Source organism: Pantherophis guttatus, chromosome 1 (genome assembly GCF_059756535.1).
Source record: "Pantherophis guttatus breed Tessera chromosome 1, ASM5975653v1, whole genome shotgun sequence".
NCBI lineage: Eukaryota > Metazoa > Chordata > Lepidosauria > Squamata > Colubridae > Pantherophis > Pantherophis guttatus.
The window spans coordinates 146,618,726-146,635,021 of record NC_142063.1 but is presented as its reverse complement, the minus strand read 5'-3'; the positions used below and the strand labels follow the sequence as shown (position 1 = coordinate 146,635,021).

Sequence of the window (16,296 nt, the reverse complement as noted above, 5' to 3'; positions counted from 1 at the left end):
TACAGGTCGTAGGTCTTCCTTGATTTACGACTTCCTTGAGCCCAAAATTTATATTGCTAAGTGAAACATTTGTTAAGTGAGTTTGCCCATTTTATGACCTTTCTGGCCACAGTCGTTAAGTGAATCACTGTAATTGTTAAATTAGTCAAACTGTTGTTAAATAAATCTGGTTTCCCCATTGACTTTGCTTGTCAGAAGGTCGCAAAAGGTGATCACGTTTTTCAGTGCCATTGTAACTTTGAATGGTCAGTAAACTGTTGTAAGTCGAGGACTACCTGTATTCATATAACAGGAAAAGGATGCTCTCTGTAAAGGGATCATTCCCAGAGAGTGCTTTCCTGGAAAAATGACAGGTCATTTCAACCTGTATGGATGCAGCCCTGAAATTCTAGAGCTCACCTAGGAGACATTAGCCTTATGAGCAACATAGAAAACCTATCCCCATTATGGTTTTGCCCGAACAGATTCAATCAGCACTGCCGTTCTTAAACCAAACAAAATTCCTATGTGGGTATTGTTTAGACTCCAAATGTTACCTTATTTTAAAGAGGTAGACAAACCATAGGATTGCAATTTTTATTTAACAAACAAGTGACAACACTAGAAAACACATTGATAACCAGTGCCTTAGCAGTGAATGTGGGTTCTAAAAAATGTTCATTCAGATAAATAGCTTGGTTAAGATTCTAAACCATAAGTTTTATTCCTTCCAGGAATGCTGAAATGCTTGTGTTTACTGCTGTAATTCCTAATTGGAACTTGTACATAATATTATCAAATATAGTCTGCAGTTTTGAAATCAATACTTATAAAAGCCTTAATTAATACTTACTAGTAGCCCCTTGCAAGTTTATTGCTTTGAGTTGAACACTCCTCCAGAAAAACTTAGAGAAACTTAACACTAATTACAGAACCCATTCACTCCCTCATTCAATCTAGGTGTTAACACTGGAACCAAAATGATGAGACTTCTCGATAGATATTTTTAAGTGGTAAGTTAACAAAGAATTATCCCCTCCCCGTGACTTGAACTTGCAAACTCATTTAACAGTTCCACTTAGTGCCAGTAGAAGAGCAAAACATGAGAAACATTTCCCAGAATTTATAACCGATTTCTGTAAGAAGTTTATAAAAAAAGAACTCTTCCTTACAGATAAAAATCACACCCTTGAGAAGAAGGCATACATTGTCATACTCTGAAAGAAGAAAGATACTCTTGCAGACTGAATGAGCAATATCCAGTATCTATGGATACCAGTGTGCAACAGCAGATTTTCTGTTTGATTCAGCAGTTCTTCAGAAATCTAATAGAATTCAGCATGGTTTACTAAATAAATGTGCATTGGTGATACTTGTGTCAGCTGAGCATTTAGCCCTTCCACTCCATCTATGCAGCATCAAGGGTCCTATCGAGATCACCATCTTCAGAATCATCATCATCATCTGAAGCTGCTGGAAGTACAGAATATAATCAGAAACTTTTCTTTTCAAGGACATTATTTTTAATGTGACACAGCATCTCATTTTATAACGCATTTATGTATCTTTGAACTCGGTGCTTCATAATGGAGTGCTTCCCTAAACTAATACCTATGTACAACTTTAACTTAACATCTCTGAAACTAAAAATCAAAATATACCTATGTATACTTATGCTAAAGTATACTGCTTTTAGTAAGCACATGAATTAAAAGTATGTTTCTTTAACAAGCAATTTGAAGAAGGAAAAGGATAAAATTTAGAAAATTAAGTAAAAAATATGTAAAGGAATTATCTTTAGGTACCATTTTAATAATTCTCAATGGGAGCCCACTAACAAAATTCTTGTACACCTTCTAACAAATATAACTCTATAAAAATGTAGACACTTACTTGCCAACTGTGACAATAATGTTCTGCCCATCATTTCAATTTAACATGTTAGGAACCTATAAGAATGGTTTGTTTTTTCTTTTCTTTTTTTTTTTTTTACAGCTGCATAGGTTAAGAATGATAAAGGGCCAGATTTCTATCAATGCAATAAAGCGTTTCACATAATGTATGATTATGCTTTGGTTTTAATATGCAAGTACAGATATATGAATGGCAATATATAAATAACTTCAGCAGGCATCTTCAATACCAAAAAAGGCTAACAAAGGGTTTCTTTTCCCAAAAAGAGTATGATTAAATTACATGGTTAAGATCATTATGGAATAAATGTGTTAAGGAGTAAAAGCCCTTTTAAAGCAAAGATCCAGATGTAGCTAGTGTGAATGAATGGCCAAAATCCAAAATGTCCTTAACAGGAAGCCTAAATTTGTAAATGAAGTAAATAATACCAAAGAAATAAAAGGTGTTTGTATTAAATACCTATATATGTATGAACAGGGAACAAGAAAACGATATCTCACTAAGGAAAACTTTTATGGACACAAATAATGTTCATTCACAGAATATAATTTTAGTTTATTTTATCATCACCCTAACCTATGTAATAGACAGGAGAATATGTATGTGGGGCCTTTAGGCATAGAGATGTATAGAAAAGAAACATCAGATGTACACACAATCTAGAGGCAGGAGAAAAATGGGTTGGCAATAACAAGGGTTCATTACAACTGCTATATCAGTAACCATGTCTTAAATGGAACTACCTCAAGCAGACATTACCCCATAAGATGTTTTATTAAAAATATACATTCCCAAAAGATAATTAGATTCCTATTAGAGAGAGACTATTCTTCAGAGATCTTTAGCTGAACAAAATCTCAATGCCTACCTGAAAGCAAGTCTATGTCACATGTTTGAGTCAGCAAGATCAACCTTTCTTAAGTATATAAAAACTGATCAAGACTTAACCAGGTTCTAGTAATTTCAGTGGATAAACTTTGTTTCTTTCAATGATAAATATTAAGTATATGCATATTATGATGAGTTTTGTTTAATTTTGCTCTTCAAACTGTCTCAGAGAACAAAATGCAGGGGACTTTGAAACAAGTAATTGGATTGCGTTTCCTCAGGAACCAGATTTGAGTTCTTCAGGCGCCCTTACAATTTATTCTAATTCTATCTGAAAACTGCAGATCAACTCAGATATTTTGATACTTAATATTATATATAAGAACAGACTGTACTTTATCCCTTTTTAAACTTAGTAGTAAAATCACCTACTTTCAATATCATCCATGTGTGCCTGAAGAGTTCTTGCAAGATTAATAAACTAGAAGCAATGCAAAAAGACAGTTTTAAAAGATGCAAATCACCACAGGACCTTACACCATTAAAAATCCAATACCACAATTAAATTTTTCAAGAGTTCCTCATTTCTCACTTGTATGTGAAACGTCCATACTGTCTCCAGGAACTCAATCTTATGTAAAACATGTGAACTGATGGATTATAAATGCATTTAGTCCCTCTAAAGTAGAAAAGATTGCATGCAGCAATGGGAATGGCTGTGATCCAGCAGTTCACTTATTACATTTTTCTGTTAAGAAATGTAAGACTGCATGCAACTGAGTCAATGCTGCTGGAATGTAAAAGAAAAAATGGTGCATGATTTGAGCATGTTTTGAATATAAACTCTCCTGGAGGTTTTAACCTGAGCTGATGAATGGGCAAAATCAGCAACACTGCCATTCAGTTAAACATAGGGTATTTAAATCTCCACCTAATAAAAAAGAACTATTTAAGAACCGAGTCTAAGTATTAAGGGCACTTTCTAAATTATCAAGAATTCAAGAAAACTATTAAACTGCTGCTGTTCTAATAGACTGAAACATTACAAACAAGATTCTGTTAAATTTACGTACATAGGAAACGTATCCACTTGCATATTTCATCATTTTTGATACAACTAAGTCAGTGGTTGGTTTCAAAAATTTTAACTATCAGTTCTATGGGTGTAAACAGTAAGAGTTGGAAGGGACCTTGGAGGTCATCTAGTCCAACCCCCTGCTCACACAGGACACCTGTACTAGGGATTTGAACTGCTGAGCATAAGTCACTTTTTTCAGTACTGTTGTAACTTTGAATGGTCACTAAATGAACTCTTAAGTCAAAGACTACCTGTACAACTGGAGTATTTTCCCCATTTCCTCCCCACTCCTCGGGGAAGGATATTGCAAAATCTCCATTCCCACCCCACTCCAGGGGAAGGATACTGCAAAATCCCCATTTCCTCCCAATCAGCTGTGACTTGGGAGGCAGAGAATAGATGGGGACAGGGCCAGTCAGAATTTTTACTACCAATTCTCCGAACTACTCAGCATTTCCGCTACCGGTTCTCCAGAACTGGTCAGAACCTGCTGAAACCCATCTTTGAACTAAGTGCTCAACAATTTAGTTGCAGATTGGGATATACATTATTAAAAAAAAGAACAGAATATAAATAAAAGAATATCCCCACATACATTTTCCTAAAATATATTTAAGATTTGTTTAAAATAGATTACGGTATTTAGGAGCTAGAAAATGAGAACGACAACAAAAATAATTACAGTTAGTCCTCGATTTACGACCACAATTGATCCCAAAATTTCTGTTGCTAAGTGAAACATTTGTTGAGTGAGCTTTACCTCATTTTATGATCTTTTTTGCCACGGTTGTTAAATTAATCACTATACTGGTTACGATAATAACAGTTAAGTGAATCTGGCTTCCCCACTGTCTTTGCTTATCAGAAGGTTGCAAAAAGTGATCACATGTCCCTGGGACATTGCAACCGTCATAAATATGAATCAGTTACCAATCGTCTGAATTTTGATCATGTGACCATGGGAATGCTGCAATATTTATAAGTGTGAAAAATGGTCATAAGTCACTTTTTTCAGTACTGTTGTAACTTTGAACGGTCATTAAATGAACTGTTAAGTCAAAGACTACCTGTACAACTGGAGTATTTTCCCCACAAACAAAAACTAGGATGTTCTCATTTTGGAAAATGGACTTAGAAAATTAAGACTAAAACAAATTAATGGACGGCAGCCTTTCCTTTATTTTCAGGTCAGTAAATCAGCCAATAAAATAGTTGCCAGATTACAATAAAATGCCCAAAATATATTTGTTGTCTATCCCAGCATACTTTTTAAAGGTGCTACCTTAGCTATGTAAAGAGTCAAAGAACCCTAAAGCAGGAAGACTGAGGTATCAACACAGCGCACATCTAGCTACTCTCTAGCCACATTCCTTTCACTGCTTTGGTTTTAAATGGAACCCCTGACCTTCTTGAATGTCTTTTGGGGAGCTGTGCAGAACGTCAGGAAGAAGAGCAGAAAGTGCCCATTTGAAATTAGGCTCTTTTGGTTCTAGAGATATAATATTTGAAAGAGATGGAATGTGCTTTAACTGTAGTAACAAACTGGTTCTATTACAGAAACAAGTCATATCCCTTACCCGGATACGTGTGTTGGCCTCACTTGTAGTTCCCAGCATATCTGAAAAGCGCTGTTCACACAAATGTAACAATACTACAAGGTAAAGCCCAGAACTGATAAATTCATAGTCTGCCTGGAAAGAGAAGGCATTAGAAGTCAAATACTCAAGCTTTCCAAAATATATACTGTATTTTCATGATTATTTTCCCCTTGACTGCAGGGGTACAATTACTTCAGACTTGGATCTGAACGTTCTTGAACATTTAAAGAAATAACTCCTGAAATCATACTATCTGATGATTCTTCATTTCAATTTACTGGCTAGCTCTCCATTCCAGTAATTATTGTGAGAAATCATTTTGAGTAAGGGGAAGGTTGAGATCCATAGAATTTATATCAATTGTTTTGAAGTTTCTAAACAAACAATGCCTTTAACACCCAAAGTTCACAATCTGACATTCAAGTTTAAATGGTTATAAAAAGTGAGAACCAAGTATTAAGACAATATATTTCAACTATTCAAACTGGAAAATTAATACTTTTTAGCATTTATGTAGCACTAGGCACATGAGAAATAAAACCCTATGTAAGAAAGTAATTAAGAAACAAAATATCTGGAGAACCAGCCAGAAAAAGACCCTTGGATTCCAGCTCCCCTACAGACTTTTTCCCAGTGGTCAACTGGGCAAAATAGTATATCCTCAAATTTAGTAAATTTGTGTATTACACTGCAGTACTTTTTGGAAGGGAAAACCAATTGTCACTGTCAAAGAAATCCAGTATCTTGAAAGGTTTATACATGTTCCTTAATCCCAAAGATCCTTATTTCAGCAGTATTAGCAAATGAGATAGGTTTATTAAAGTTCATTCTCCCTTCCCATTTGTATCATTTTCAAATTCAAGTCTTCCAAAACCCCAGGCAAATGAATTTGAGAACACATAACACAGCACAAGCAAGTTAAAAGATTCTAAGACGTCTTTCATTCTCCATCACTCTCTCACACATGCCCAAGAAAAAAAGTCTCCTCAATAAATGGTATACAAGTCAAATACAAATACCCCTTTCCAGTTCCAAGGGCTCATAGCAGGAGCCAGGTTTCAGATCTTTGGAGCCCAGACACTCTAAAACCTATTAATAGCATAATTGTCTGTAGTAAGATTTTTCTCATCAATGATTTGATTATGAACAGAAGGACAGATCTGGCCTGTATTGCTGCACCTGGATAGGAGAGGAATGGAGAATTCCCCCCCTTAGAAATCTGCCCATCAAAGTTTCAGGTTTGGTATAAAGCCCTGCCTTTGAGTAGCAGCAAGACTCTATTCTATTGCATCCAGAGGTGCTTCTCCACAGAAAATCAAAAGTGATGCGTTCTTTGTAGGCCAGAGGGGTCAGTTGAGTAGGCTGCTTCCCATACTATTCAGTAACAACTCCACTTTGCAAGACAGATCCAAATGCTCAGATCCAAGATGAACTGTTCACTGTCAGTGAAGATAACTGGACGTCTTGTGATCTGGAATCATTATACATTTTTGAGTCTCGAGTAAGTAGATAGGACCCTATGAATTTAGTTCCATTATTTCTCCATTTGTTGGTTCCCTACTTCACAGTTTAATAAGGCTTCCTGTAAGATGACAGAAGGTTGAATCTGAGAAGTACTCAGTAATTCTTTGAATAAGGAGGGCTGTTACTGACATCTCTGAAGATGCCCCTACTTATAAAAATCTTCATTTGATTCAACTGACTTAGACAATTATAGGCCTGTTCCCAACCTTCCTCTTCTTAAAATAAGTGGTGACCTACAAATGCAAAACATCTTAGACTGAGGAAGCAGATTGTTTGGACTCTTGGCAGTCAGAATTCAAGCTGGGCTACAGCATGGAAATAGCACTGGTTGTCCTTGTAGATGATCTTTGAAGAGACTACGATTCAGGACTGCAACCCTCCTCCCTTCCTTGATCGGTCAGCAGCTTTTGATACTATTGACCATGGTATTCAGTTGGACTAACTCCAAGAGACTGGAATAGAAGGCCCTGTTTTGGAATGGTTTGCTCCTTCCTGGGCTAGTAGGAGAGATCTGCCCACAGACCTGTTTTGTGGAGCACCTCTCCCCGCTCTCCATTCCTTTTTAACATTTTCCTTTTAAGGTGGTCATCTGCGGATTTGGTATCCATATTCTGATCATACTGAAATATATGTCTCATTTCTGATACAGTAGAAGTGCTGACCTGGTGACTAGAGATTATCAGGGTCTGGCTGGGGATGAACAGATTTCAACTGAATCCCTCCAAGATGGAATGGCTTTGTTTGTGGCCTGAATGATATCAAGGAGATACCATATTTGATTCTGAACAGGTTGCACTCCTTTGCAATTTGAGAGTCTTCCTAGACACAGAGTTCCTGTTTGAGAAACAAGCAGCAGCTTTATCTAGGAATATAGCTAATATAGCCACTCATGCTCTAGTCACTTCACATTTAAACTACTGAAATGCTACATGGGGCTGACTTTGAAGTATCCTAGAAGCTACAGCAGATGCAGAACACAGTGGCCCAAGCAGAGATAGATATATATTGATATTCTTATGTGACTACACAACTTTAGAAGTTGTGCTAATTACCAAATGCAATCCAGGTGCTGAATTGAGGTCCTAGTTGGCTCTAGATCTTATTATCTGAAGGATCACCTTTTTCCATATTTACTTGCCTACTCCAACCAGATCATATAGATATACTTCTTACAAGGTGAGTCCCTATGGAATTGTTACCCGAAAGGGCAAAGGATGCAGGCATTTTCAATGGATGCTTCTACGCTTTGAAACTCTCTCCCAAAAGGAATTCTATTAGCCTCATCCCTCCTATGTGTCAAAAACACTTTGAACTTCAGAATCAATTCTGTTCTATTTTGCACAGGAGAGCATCCTTTGACCAGGAAGTATGTTCGTTGGCATACGGTATTGGTATTGGTGTTTGTTGGTGCTTATTTTTTATTTTTATGCTTATATGTAAATGGAGTTTAAAAAAAAATTAAAAATGTTATGCTTATATGTATATGGAGTTTCAGCAATGTGATGCCCTAGTGATAAAGATGCTCGCCTCCCACTCAGAATGTTGACAGTTCAATCATAGATAGCGGTAGATGTTTCTCTCCTAGGGTTCAAAGAAAAAATATCTGCTGTGAACTCCAAGTGGCATCAGGAAGGCATCCGGCCGGCAAACGCTCAGCTCCATCTAGTCGCCCCAACTCTACCCAGAATTAAGGGATTACATGGTTGTAAAAAAGGAGGTGTTTTATGTATATGAGGTTTCTTGAGGTATTTTACATTTTATATTTTTAGCCATCTAAAACTGAAGAGTACAACATACAAACAACATCAACTTTCTGTCATAAATAGATTATTTCTTTCACAGTTGGGAAAAAAACCTATCCTGAGTCACAAGCACTGAACTGACACTTACCAAATTAGCCAAAATATACTAACTTGTTCATTTGCATGTGCTCTATGTAGTTCATGGATATCAAAATTGTCAAGATTGAGCTGAAGCTTCTCTTTACACAATTCACAGGTAGTTACATCTTCCAATGAAGAACCTGGGGGGGGGGGGTGAGTTATACCTTTTATTTTATTTAGCCTTGACATTGAAAACATTCAGAAACAGTCAGCAATTATGTTGAGAAAAGTACATTAAACAGAAAACTAAATTCACTACTATATATACAACTGTTATTCTAAGAGAAATATGCAAGAGTAGAGAAATCAGGATAACTATCTAAAATTCAAGTGTCCCTGTTGATTGTTTTCAGATTATGTATTAAGTTAAGATCAACAAAATAAACATTTAATAGCTGTCCGTTCTATTGTGTTTCTATACCATGCTATGTATTTTTCAAAAAAAGATTTGCATTAAAATATGAATTTAACAGGTATTTCTAAACACATATAATCTCAGTATGTATATATTTGTGTATTTCTTCTAATGAGTAAAATTCTAAATGAATTTTGAAATATTCTTGAATAAAACTTGTGTTGAAACATCAGGGTGGATAAAAATCAATGATTTTTTTTAAAAAAATAAAAAAAATCAGATTTTTTTATTTAAATCGGATTTTTTTTATTTAAATCGGATTTTTTTGATTTTTATCGAATTTATTTTAATAAAAAACTTTGGGGGTAAAAATATCGTAAGATAGTTTTCTATTTAAGATACATAAATAATTTAGTTTATTCAGCGTGAAATGGAGCTTAGTTATGTAGCATGAGGCTGTATATTCTGCAACACTGGGACGATCGGTGAGTCAGCAGTGGGTCAAAGGAGTAGCAGAGATGACAGTTGCTCTTTAAAAATTATGATTTAAATCGAGTTGATTTAAATCAAGCCTTTTTACTAGTGATTTAAATCATGATTTAAATTGTGATTTAAATCAACTCGATTTAAATCAAATCCACCCTGTGAAACATGGCTGCTATTTTTGACTTCCTGCTGGCTTTCCCATTCATTTCACTTGTCAGAAGTCAGCAAAGAAGGTTGCAAATGGTAACCACATGATGCTTTGATGTCATAATCACAGCCAGGCGCTGAGCACCTGGATCACAATCAAGTGATCATGGGAACCCCTTGATGCTCAGAACTTAGAACGTAGAATAATAGAGTTGGAAGGGATCTTAGAGGTCTTTATCTAACCCCCTGCTCAAGCAGGAGTCCCTATACCATTTCAAACAAATGGTTGTTCAGTCTCTTTTTGAAAACCTCTAGTGATGGAGCACCCACAACTTCTGAAGGCAAGCTATTTGATTGTTCTAACTATTAGAAATTTTCTTAGTTCTAGGTTGCTTCTCTCCTTGGTTAGTTTCCATCCATTGTTTTTATCTTGTCTTTTGGTCCTTTGAAAAATAGTTTGAACTCCTTGTCTTTGTAGCAGCCCCTCAACTAGTGGAACACTACTTAGAAAAACTTATAAAACTGTTCGTAACATCACACACTCAAATGATTGCTGAATGAGTGTCATTAAGCAAGGATCGCTTATATTGCATCAAAACAATATTTGATTGTATGAGAAAGCTTCTTAATCACAACTGCTACTTGTTCTTCAAAAAGAAGCTGAATTCAAACATATATCTACAAATTGCACATCAGTCCCAAAAAGAAAATGTAATTCCATTTAAGATTAAAGATGAAACATTCCCAGTCTAGGGGAGGAGGAAGCGGGGGTTCCAAAAACATACTACCATTTAATTTTGTCCAAGTTACTTTAAGGTTGTTTTTCCCACAAAGCACTCAAGACATTGAGATACGACTTTGTAAGCATTGCTTAATCAATTTGGGGTGCAGATGTATAACTAGGAATTATACACAGATTGATGATATTAACTACAAACCAATGGATAACTTCATTCAGCGGCCTTACATAGATGTTTAATAGAAGGGATAAGAGTGTAGAGGCCAAGATAGCTCATGAATGAGTGGTCTTGGGCTCAAGCACTTCCTTTTGTCAGAGGAAAAAAGGAAGAGACACACGCAAGGCTGTGCATCCCACTGCATACAGGGCAGAAGATTATTATCATTGATGAAATAAATAATCACTGAGATTTCAGAAACAAAATGCTGGCACTACTTGTGTTCTGGCCTACCAGAAATCATTAATAAGTACAATCAATGCTATCTCTACATTACAATTGAACTTGAAACCTGACTCTTTGAAGTCATAGCTCTACCACTTTCTCAACAAGTGAGAAAGAGAGACTGGACAAAAATTGTTCAGTATAGTTGGGTCCAGTAAAACTCTGAAGAAGGGGCATACTACTGTCTTCTTCAAGGCCGTGGGGATCACTCCTCAGTGAAGATTATGGCATGAATCCAACGACTGGGTAGCTTTCACCAAGAGGAGGGACAGAGGTTTACTAAAGAGGCATTCAGGTTAACAGATAGAAGGATCCTGATCACCTCCTCAGTTTCATACTTGACCTACATAAAACTTTGCTTCTCTTACTGTCTTAACCAGTAAGAGTCCATCTCTGAGCAAATCTAAGTTACTTTTATCTGCTAGATCAGGGGTGTCAAACTGGATTTCTTCGAGGGCAGGATCAGCATTGTGGTTCTCCTTCGTGGGCTTGCGGGGTGGGGGTGGGGAGATGGGATGGAAGCCCCTTGCAACACTTTGCCAGCCAAAACAGACAATGCAGGGGCCTCGTGAGGCCTCCACGCGGCCCATTTGTGGCCGGCAGAGTACTGCAGAAGGCTGTGGAGGCTGAAAACGGGCCCCGTTTTGGCCAGCAGAAACACTGTGGGCCAGTCCTTTGATACTTCTAGGCCGGCTCCACAGGCCAGATTTAAACACCCTGCGGGCCTTGAGTTTGACACCCCTGTGCTAGATGCTTTCAGTGTTCTCCAGAATAGCCCTGGAGAGGCAGCAAGTTGTCCCTCCCTGGCAGGGAACAGGTCACTTTAAATAGGCCTACCGAGCAGTCATCTGGGGATTGTTAAGAGCAAAAAAATAACATTGCCATGATTCAATTCCTAATATGGACTCTTACTTGTACCAATAAAGGAGAATTTTTGCCGCTCAGGGTTGAAATGAGGGGTCCTTGATGCTCCCTGAGCTTGAATGTTTTCTTGCAGACAATGATGTTGCATGCACTGATGATGTTGCCTAGTTTGGGTAATGAAACATCTCCAAGAAAACAGTCAAGCTCAGAGAGCACCAAGGACCTTCACTCTTATATGCATTCAGTCAGTTTCATTCATTTTACAACTACATTTTGACAATCCCCTTTTGTGATTCCAAATTAGTCTATTTTTCCTGAATTGTGATCTTACAAATGAATTCTTACCTGAGTTAATCTTCGATTGTAGCCACTTTTTCATACATTCCTGGTGAACATACTGCAGACTTCCAGCGCATTTACATGGCTCAATTAAGAGATTAGTGGCAGATGTAGAGGACATTTGACAAATCCTACATATATCTTCTTCCTCTTCTTCTGAATCTTCTGAAAGAAGACTGAACAGAGGTGGAAAAATTTACTATGTTGAATTAAATTGTTTGCATATTATGACATTAATCAGATACATCAGCATTCCCAAAATACTATTTGTTGCAATAAGTGTAGGATTTGCCCAACAAAATTTATAATTAAAACATTATTCAAATGATAAAAATAGCTGTTTACCTTTCTTTAATTTTCTGAAGCTTTTCTGGGTCTCTTGAAGATGGTATTTTAGATTTGTCGCTATCTTGTCCATTAGACTGACTCCAATTTGATGGAATAATATCTACAGTTATCATAACATTGTCGGACATGTTATTTCCCACATTTGGTGGCATTGCAAACCGAAAAAGAGAGCCGGGAAACATTCCTGATATTCCTGAATTTCTTCTAGGAGGCACTGACTCTGACCCCGAAGCAACAGATATAGTACCACTGGGTACTGCAGGTATTGATGGCCTCGGCCTGAGGGATTCCCTTTGTGCTTCAAGAGGTACATCCCCAGCAGATTCTCTTCTCCTAAAAAGATGCAGTGACCTAGGAGATGTTTCAGAGGTAGAGGTTCTTGCCGTTTCATCTCTTCCTTCTCTTCTCCTTCTTGAAAACAAAGGTGTACATCTGTTCCTCAAAGATGATGACAGCCAAGAACCTGCATTTCTACTTTCAGAATTATGTCTGTAATTTCCAGATTCTGACTCAGCACTATGATTTGGTGAAATACCTGCCAAACCCCAGCGTCTTCTAAGGAAGCTAAATCCCTGAGAACCAGGATCAGGTGTTTGAGCTTCTGTACTTTCAGAAGTTGTAAGTGTGTTAGAAGTAGTAGCCTGGGCAGAAGCTTGAGCTCTTAGAACACTTATATCTCTAGAACCTAATGATCTTGAAGATGTCAAAGAGTCTTGGCCAGACCTTCTTGGGAAAAAGGTGGAGGACATACTAGATGCTAAGCGAGATAGTAACTGCCTTGTTGAACGCCTTCCTTCAGTATCAGCAGAAGGCTCACTTAATGACCTTTGGGTTGGCAAAACTCCTTCAGAAAGGTTTGAGGTTCTGGTCCCATTTCTCATGGTATCATGGGTAAACTCTGGCTGTATATTCCTTTCAGAAGTCTCTGCTTCTCTTGGGACATAGTTAGATCTTAAATTCCAGCTATGCTCTCTAGAGAGTAATGAAGATTCATGTTCAGAAGGCAACTGGCGGTTCATGGATGTGTTCAGCCTTAAAGAACTCAATGAGCTTTCCTTTGGTCTAGCTCCCTGTGCATATGAAGAAGCAGGTCTTTCCTGCAAATCTAAGAAGTATAAAAGAAAATTAAAATTAGACTTTGGCTACAAATTTAATCAAATTAAGGAAATATACTTCTTAAAACATAGCTCTATCTGTGGAGCCCTTGGTGATCTCTGAGCTTGGTTGTTAGGCTACAGTGAGTTTAGTTTTCTTTTAGTTTTTATTCCAGTATTTATTTCTGGCTTTTTATTTTTTTTTAAAAAAAAATTTCTCCATGTACTTTTATTATTTGTTCTGGGGTGCTCTTTTTGTGCTTTGCTTTGTTTTTTTCATTTTTAAAAATGCGTATCAGTCTGTCCCTGATTTATATCAATTATTTTAAAGAGTTGCTCCATTTTTTCCAGATTTAAATATTTTAAGTTGAAAGGATATCTAAGCTATTTTACGTACCATGAAATTAAGAGATACACTGAACCATTTAAAAAAATCAAATTTACAGGTACATACAATGACTGTTATCTGTGTAGCTCAAGATCAAGAACTGTGTAACTTTTACAATTTGATGTCTTTAAAAGTAAAATCATGAGATTTTTATTGCTTACTTTCTTGTTAGCATATAGCTTGCTTCAAACAGCTGTGATTGAAGTTCATATACAATTTAAAGACTCTTCAATGGATTTTAATTAAATCATTTGCAAAATTTGGGAACAGCTATTCCAAGGAAACTTTCTTCACTTATGTATACAAATATTTCAAGCATTTTAACACATTAGATAAAGTTGACTTTAAAATCTCATCAAGCATATAAGGAAAGATAAATATAAAGATGCATATCACTTTAACATTGATATACTTAAGATATATTCCTTGCTAATATAATGAATGTCCTTCCCATTAAGTGCTGTAATATTCCTAAACTGCTGGATTTTCTTTATCTAAATTATAGTTATCATATAATAATGGAAGTTTATCTTTCCTGATTCTCTGCTTTATCACTGAACACATATTTTGAGTTCCATGTCTATGGATTGTAAGTGATAAAGTCAAACATATTGTTGGCAGAGTTAGAAAGAATGTGACCTTGCTGACATAATAGCAAGACAATTCCATCTTCGGCCAAAATCTATTGCAGTTTCTGCATTAAAGGCACAATTGGAAAAAGCTAAGATGGAGTAATTTTTATTCTTATTCACATGACAAATTTACACTCTGGAATAATTTAAATTTGAAAATTGCAAGTAAATCTCTTGGATAGGGACAAATCATGAGAAAGTGCAGTATTAATACCTTAAACCTATTTACTGCCAAACAATTTTTAAACAATCTGAGTTACTTATAAGAGGAGTTTGAATTGCCTAAGATTTGAAAATGGCAGAATATTCAAAACGCATCCTAATTTCACTATGTGGTCCAGATTCATTAACAGAATCTAGAATTCCCATAGTATTATCAGTATGAAATGAGTTTTAGATGTTCTAAATCTACAGCATTTTATAAACTGTTAAAGAATATTGCTAATGTAAATACTAGTTATTTATAATTAATAAATCAGTGGCTAAGAATCTTACAGAATATTATGTTCTTTATTATCTTACCATGAAACAATTTAATATAAATATAAATCATACAAATATAAGATACTTTTTCATATTTATTGGATATTTCAAAATATGTTTAAAATGTTTGGCTGTCAACCTCACTATGCTGAAAATGGGTAAAATACATTTATTCAAAAGATTTGAGCCCACTATTGTTTTATTTTAGTTTAAAATTCCTAAGACTACAGTAATATCAATATATATTATACATATTATATACAGTGTAAAGACATAAATGTACATCTGAATTATGTATTAAAACTTGGACGTTCTAGCTCTAAAAATGTCAATTCATTGAACAAAGAGAACAGCAAACATATTACTCTTCTGGCATTGGAAATATACCAAAGATCTTGAATTGCCAATGTATTTGTTATCAGCTTCTGAGCTAACTCTTTACTGATATACTGTAAATGGAAAGACTGATCAATAGTACTTTATGTGGTTACAATTTAATTATGCATTAAAATTAGGCTAAATATTTCGAGGTCTACTATTTTAAATTGTAGTATCATATTTCAAAATCGCCCAAATGGGGCGATTCATGTCCCTGGCAGGAGCTGGAGAAAAGGATGGGAGCTCACCTGCCCACAGCAGCACTTGAGTTTTGAACATGGGCTTGTTTGTCAAGCCAGCGTCCCAATTATGCGAGCCACCATGTTCCTTATATTTCAAAATAATTTTCATTTAAAAGGCAGAGTCTTATAGTTTTTTAAACAATGAAAAAAAAGTAGTTAGATACTTGCTAGTAAGACAGCAAGTTGTATTTATGAAGCAACTAATCAATAGTCAGACATTACAAGAGCAATATAAACATTCCAGGCAAGTTTATGGAACAACATGTAACTAAACATTCTCAGCTTTCCAATACATACATGCTGATGGAGGGAAATCACCATTCCTTTGACTACAATCCACAAAACTAACAGATGGCTCTGTCCTTTCTAGCTCTCTTCTCTCTCTCACAAGTTCAGTTGTTAATGATCCAAGTACCATAGATGAAGATCTGGGCACATCACTGTACCTCCATGGGGAATCTAAAGACAAGTTAAAACTATTTTTATTTTCCAGCTTCCTTGCTATTTGCTTTAGAAATTCTACATTTAATTTAAGGCAAGTCCACTTCTGGGCCC

The 16,296-nt window shown here is 36.0% G+C and overlaps 1 protein-coding gene across 13 annotated transcripts in view; it reads right to left on the bottom strand.

The window, feature by feature from the left end:
* Positions 1 to 562: 562 nt before the first annotated feature.
* The window catches only part of MARCHF7 (membrane associated ring-CH-type finger 7), a 29,990-nt gene continuing 14,256 nt past the window's right edge, over positions 563 to 16,296 (bottom strand). For 2 of the 13 annotated variants that reach the window (XR_004592673.3, XR_015731133.1), the window contains exons 5-11: positions 16,039 to 16,200; positions 12,522 to 13,629; positions 12,183 to 12,352; positions 8,812 to 8,944; positions 5,377 to 5,490; positions 3,154 to 3,202; positions 563 to 1,452 (exon numbers count right to left, since the gene is read on the bottom strand). Coding sequence is in view for 8 of the 13 variants with exons in the window: in XM_034425976.3 (XP_034281867.2) it covers positions 1,388 to 1,452; positions 3,154 to 3,202; positions 5,377 to 5,490; positions 8,835 to 8,944; positions 12,183 to 12,352; positions 12,522 to 13,629; positions 16,039 to 16,200 (1,778 nt within the window). In the remaining 5 variants the exon portion in view is untranslated. The remainder of the gene's footprint in view (positions 1,453 to 3,153; positions 3,203 to 5,376; positions 5,491 to 8,811; positions 8,945 to 12,182; positions 12,353 to 12,521; positions 13,630 to 16,038; positions 16,201 to 16,296) is intronic. The other 11 variants (XM_034425976.3, XM_034425985.2, XM_034425994.3 and 8 more) reach the window with 7 other exon arrangements.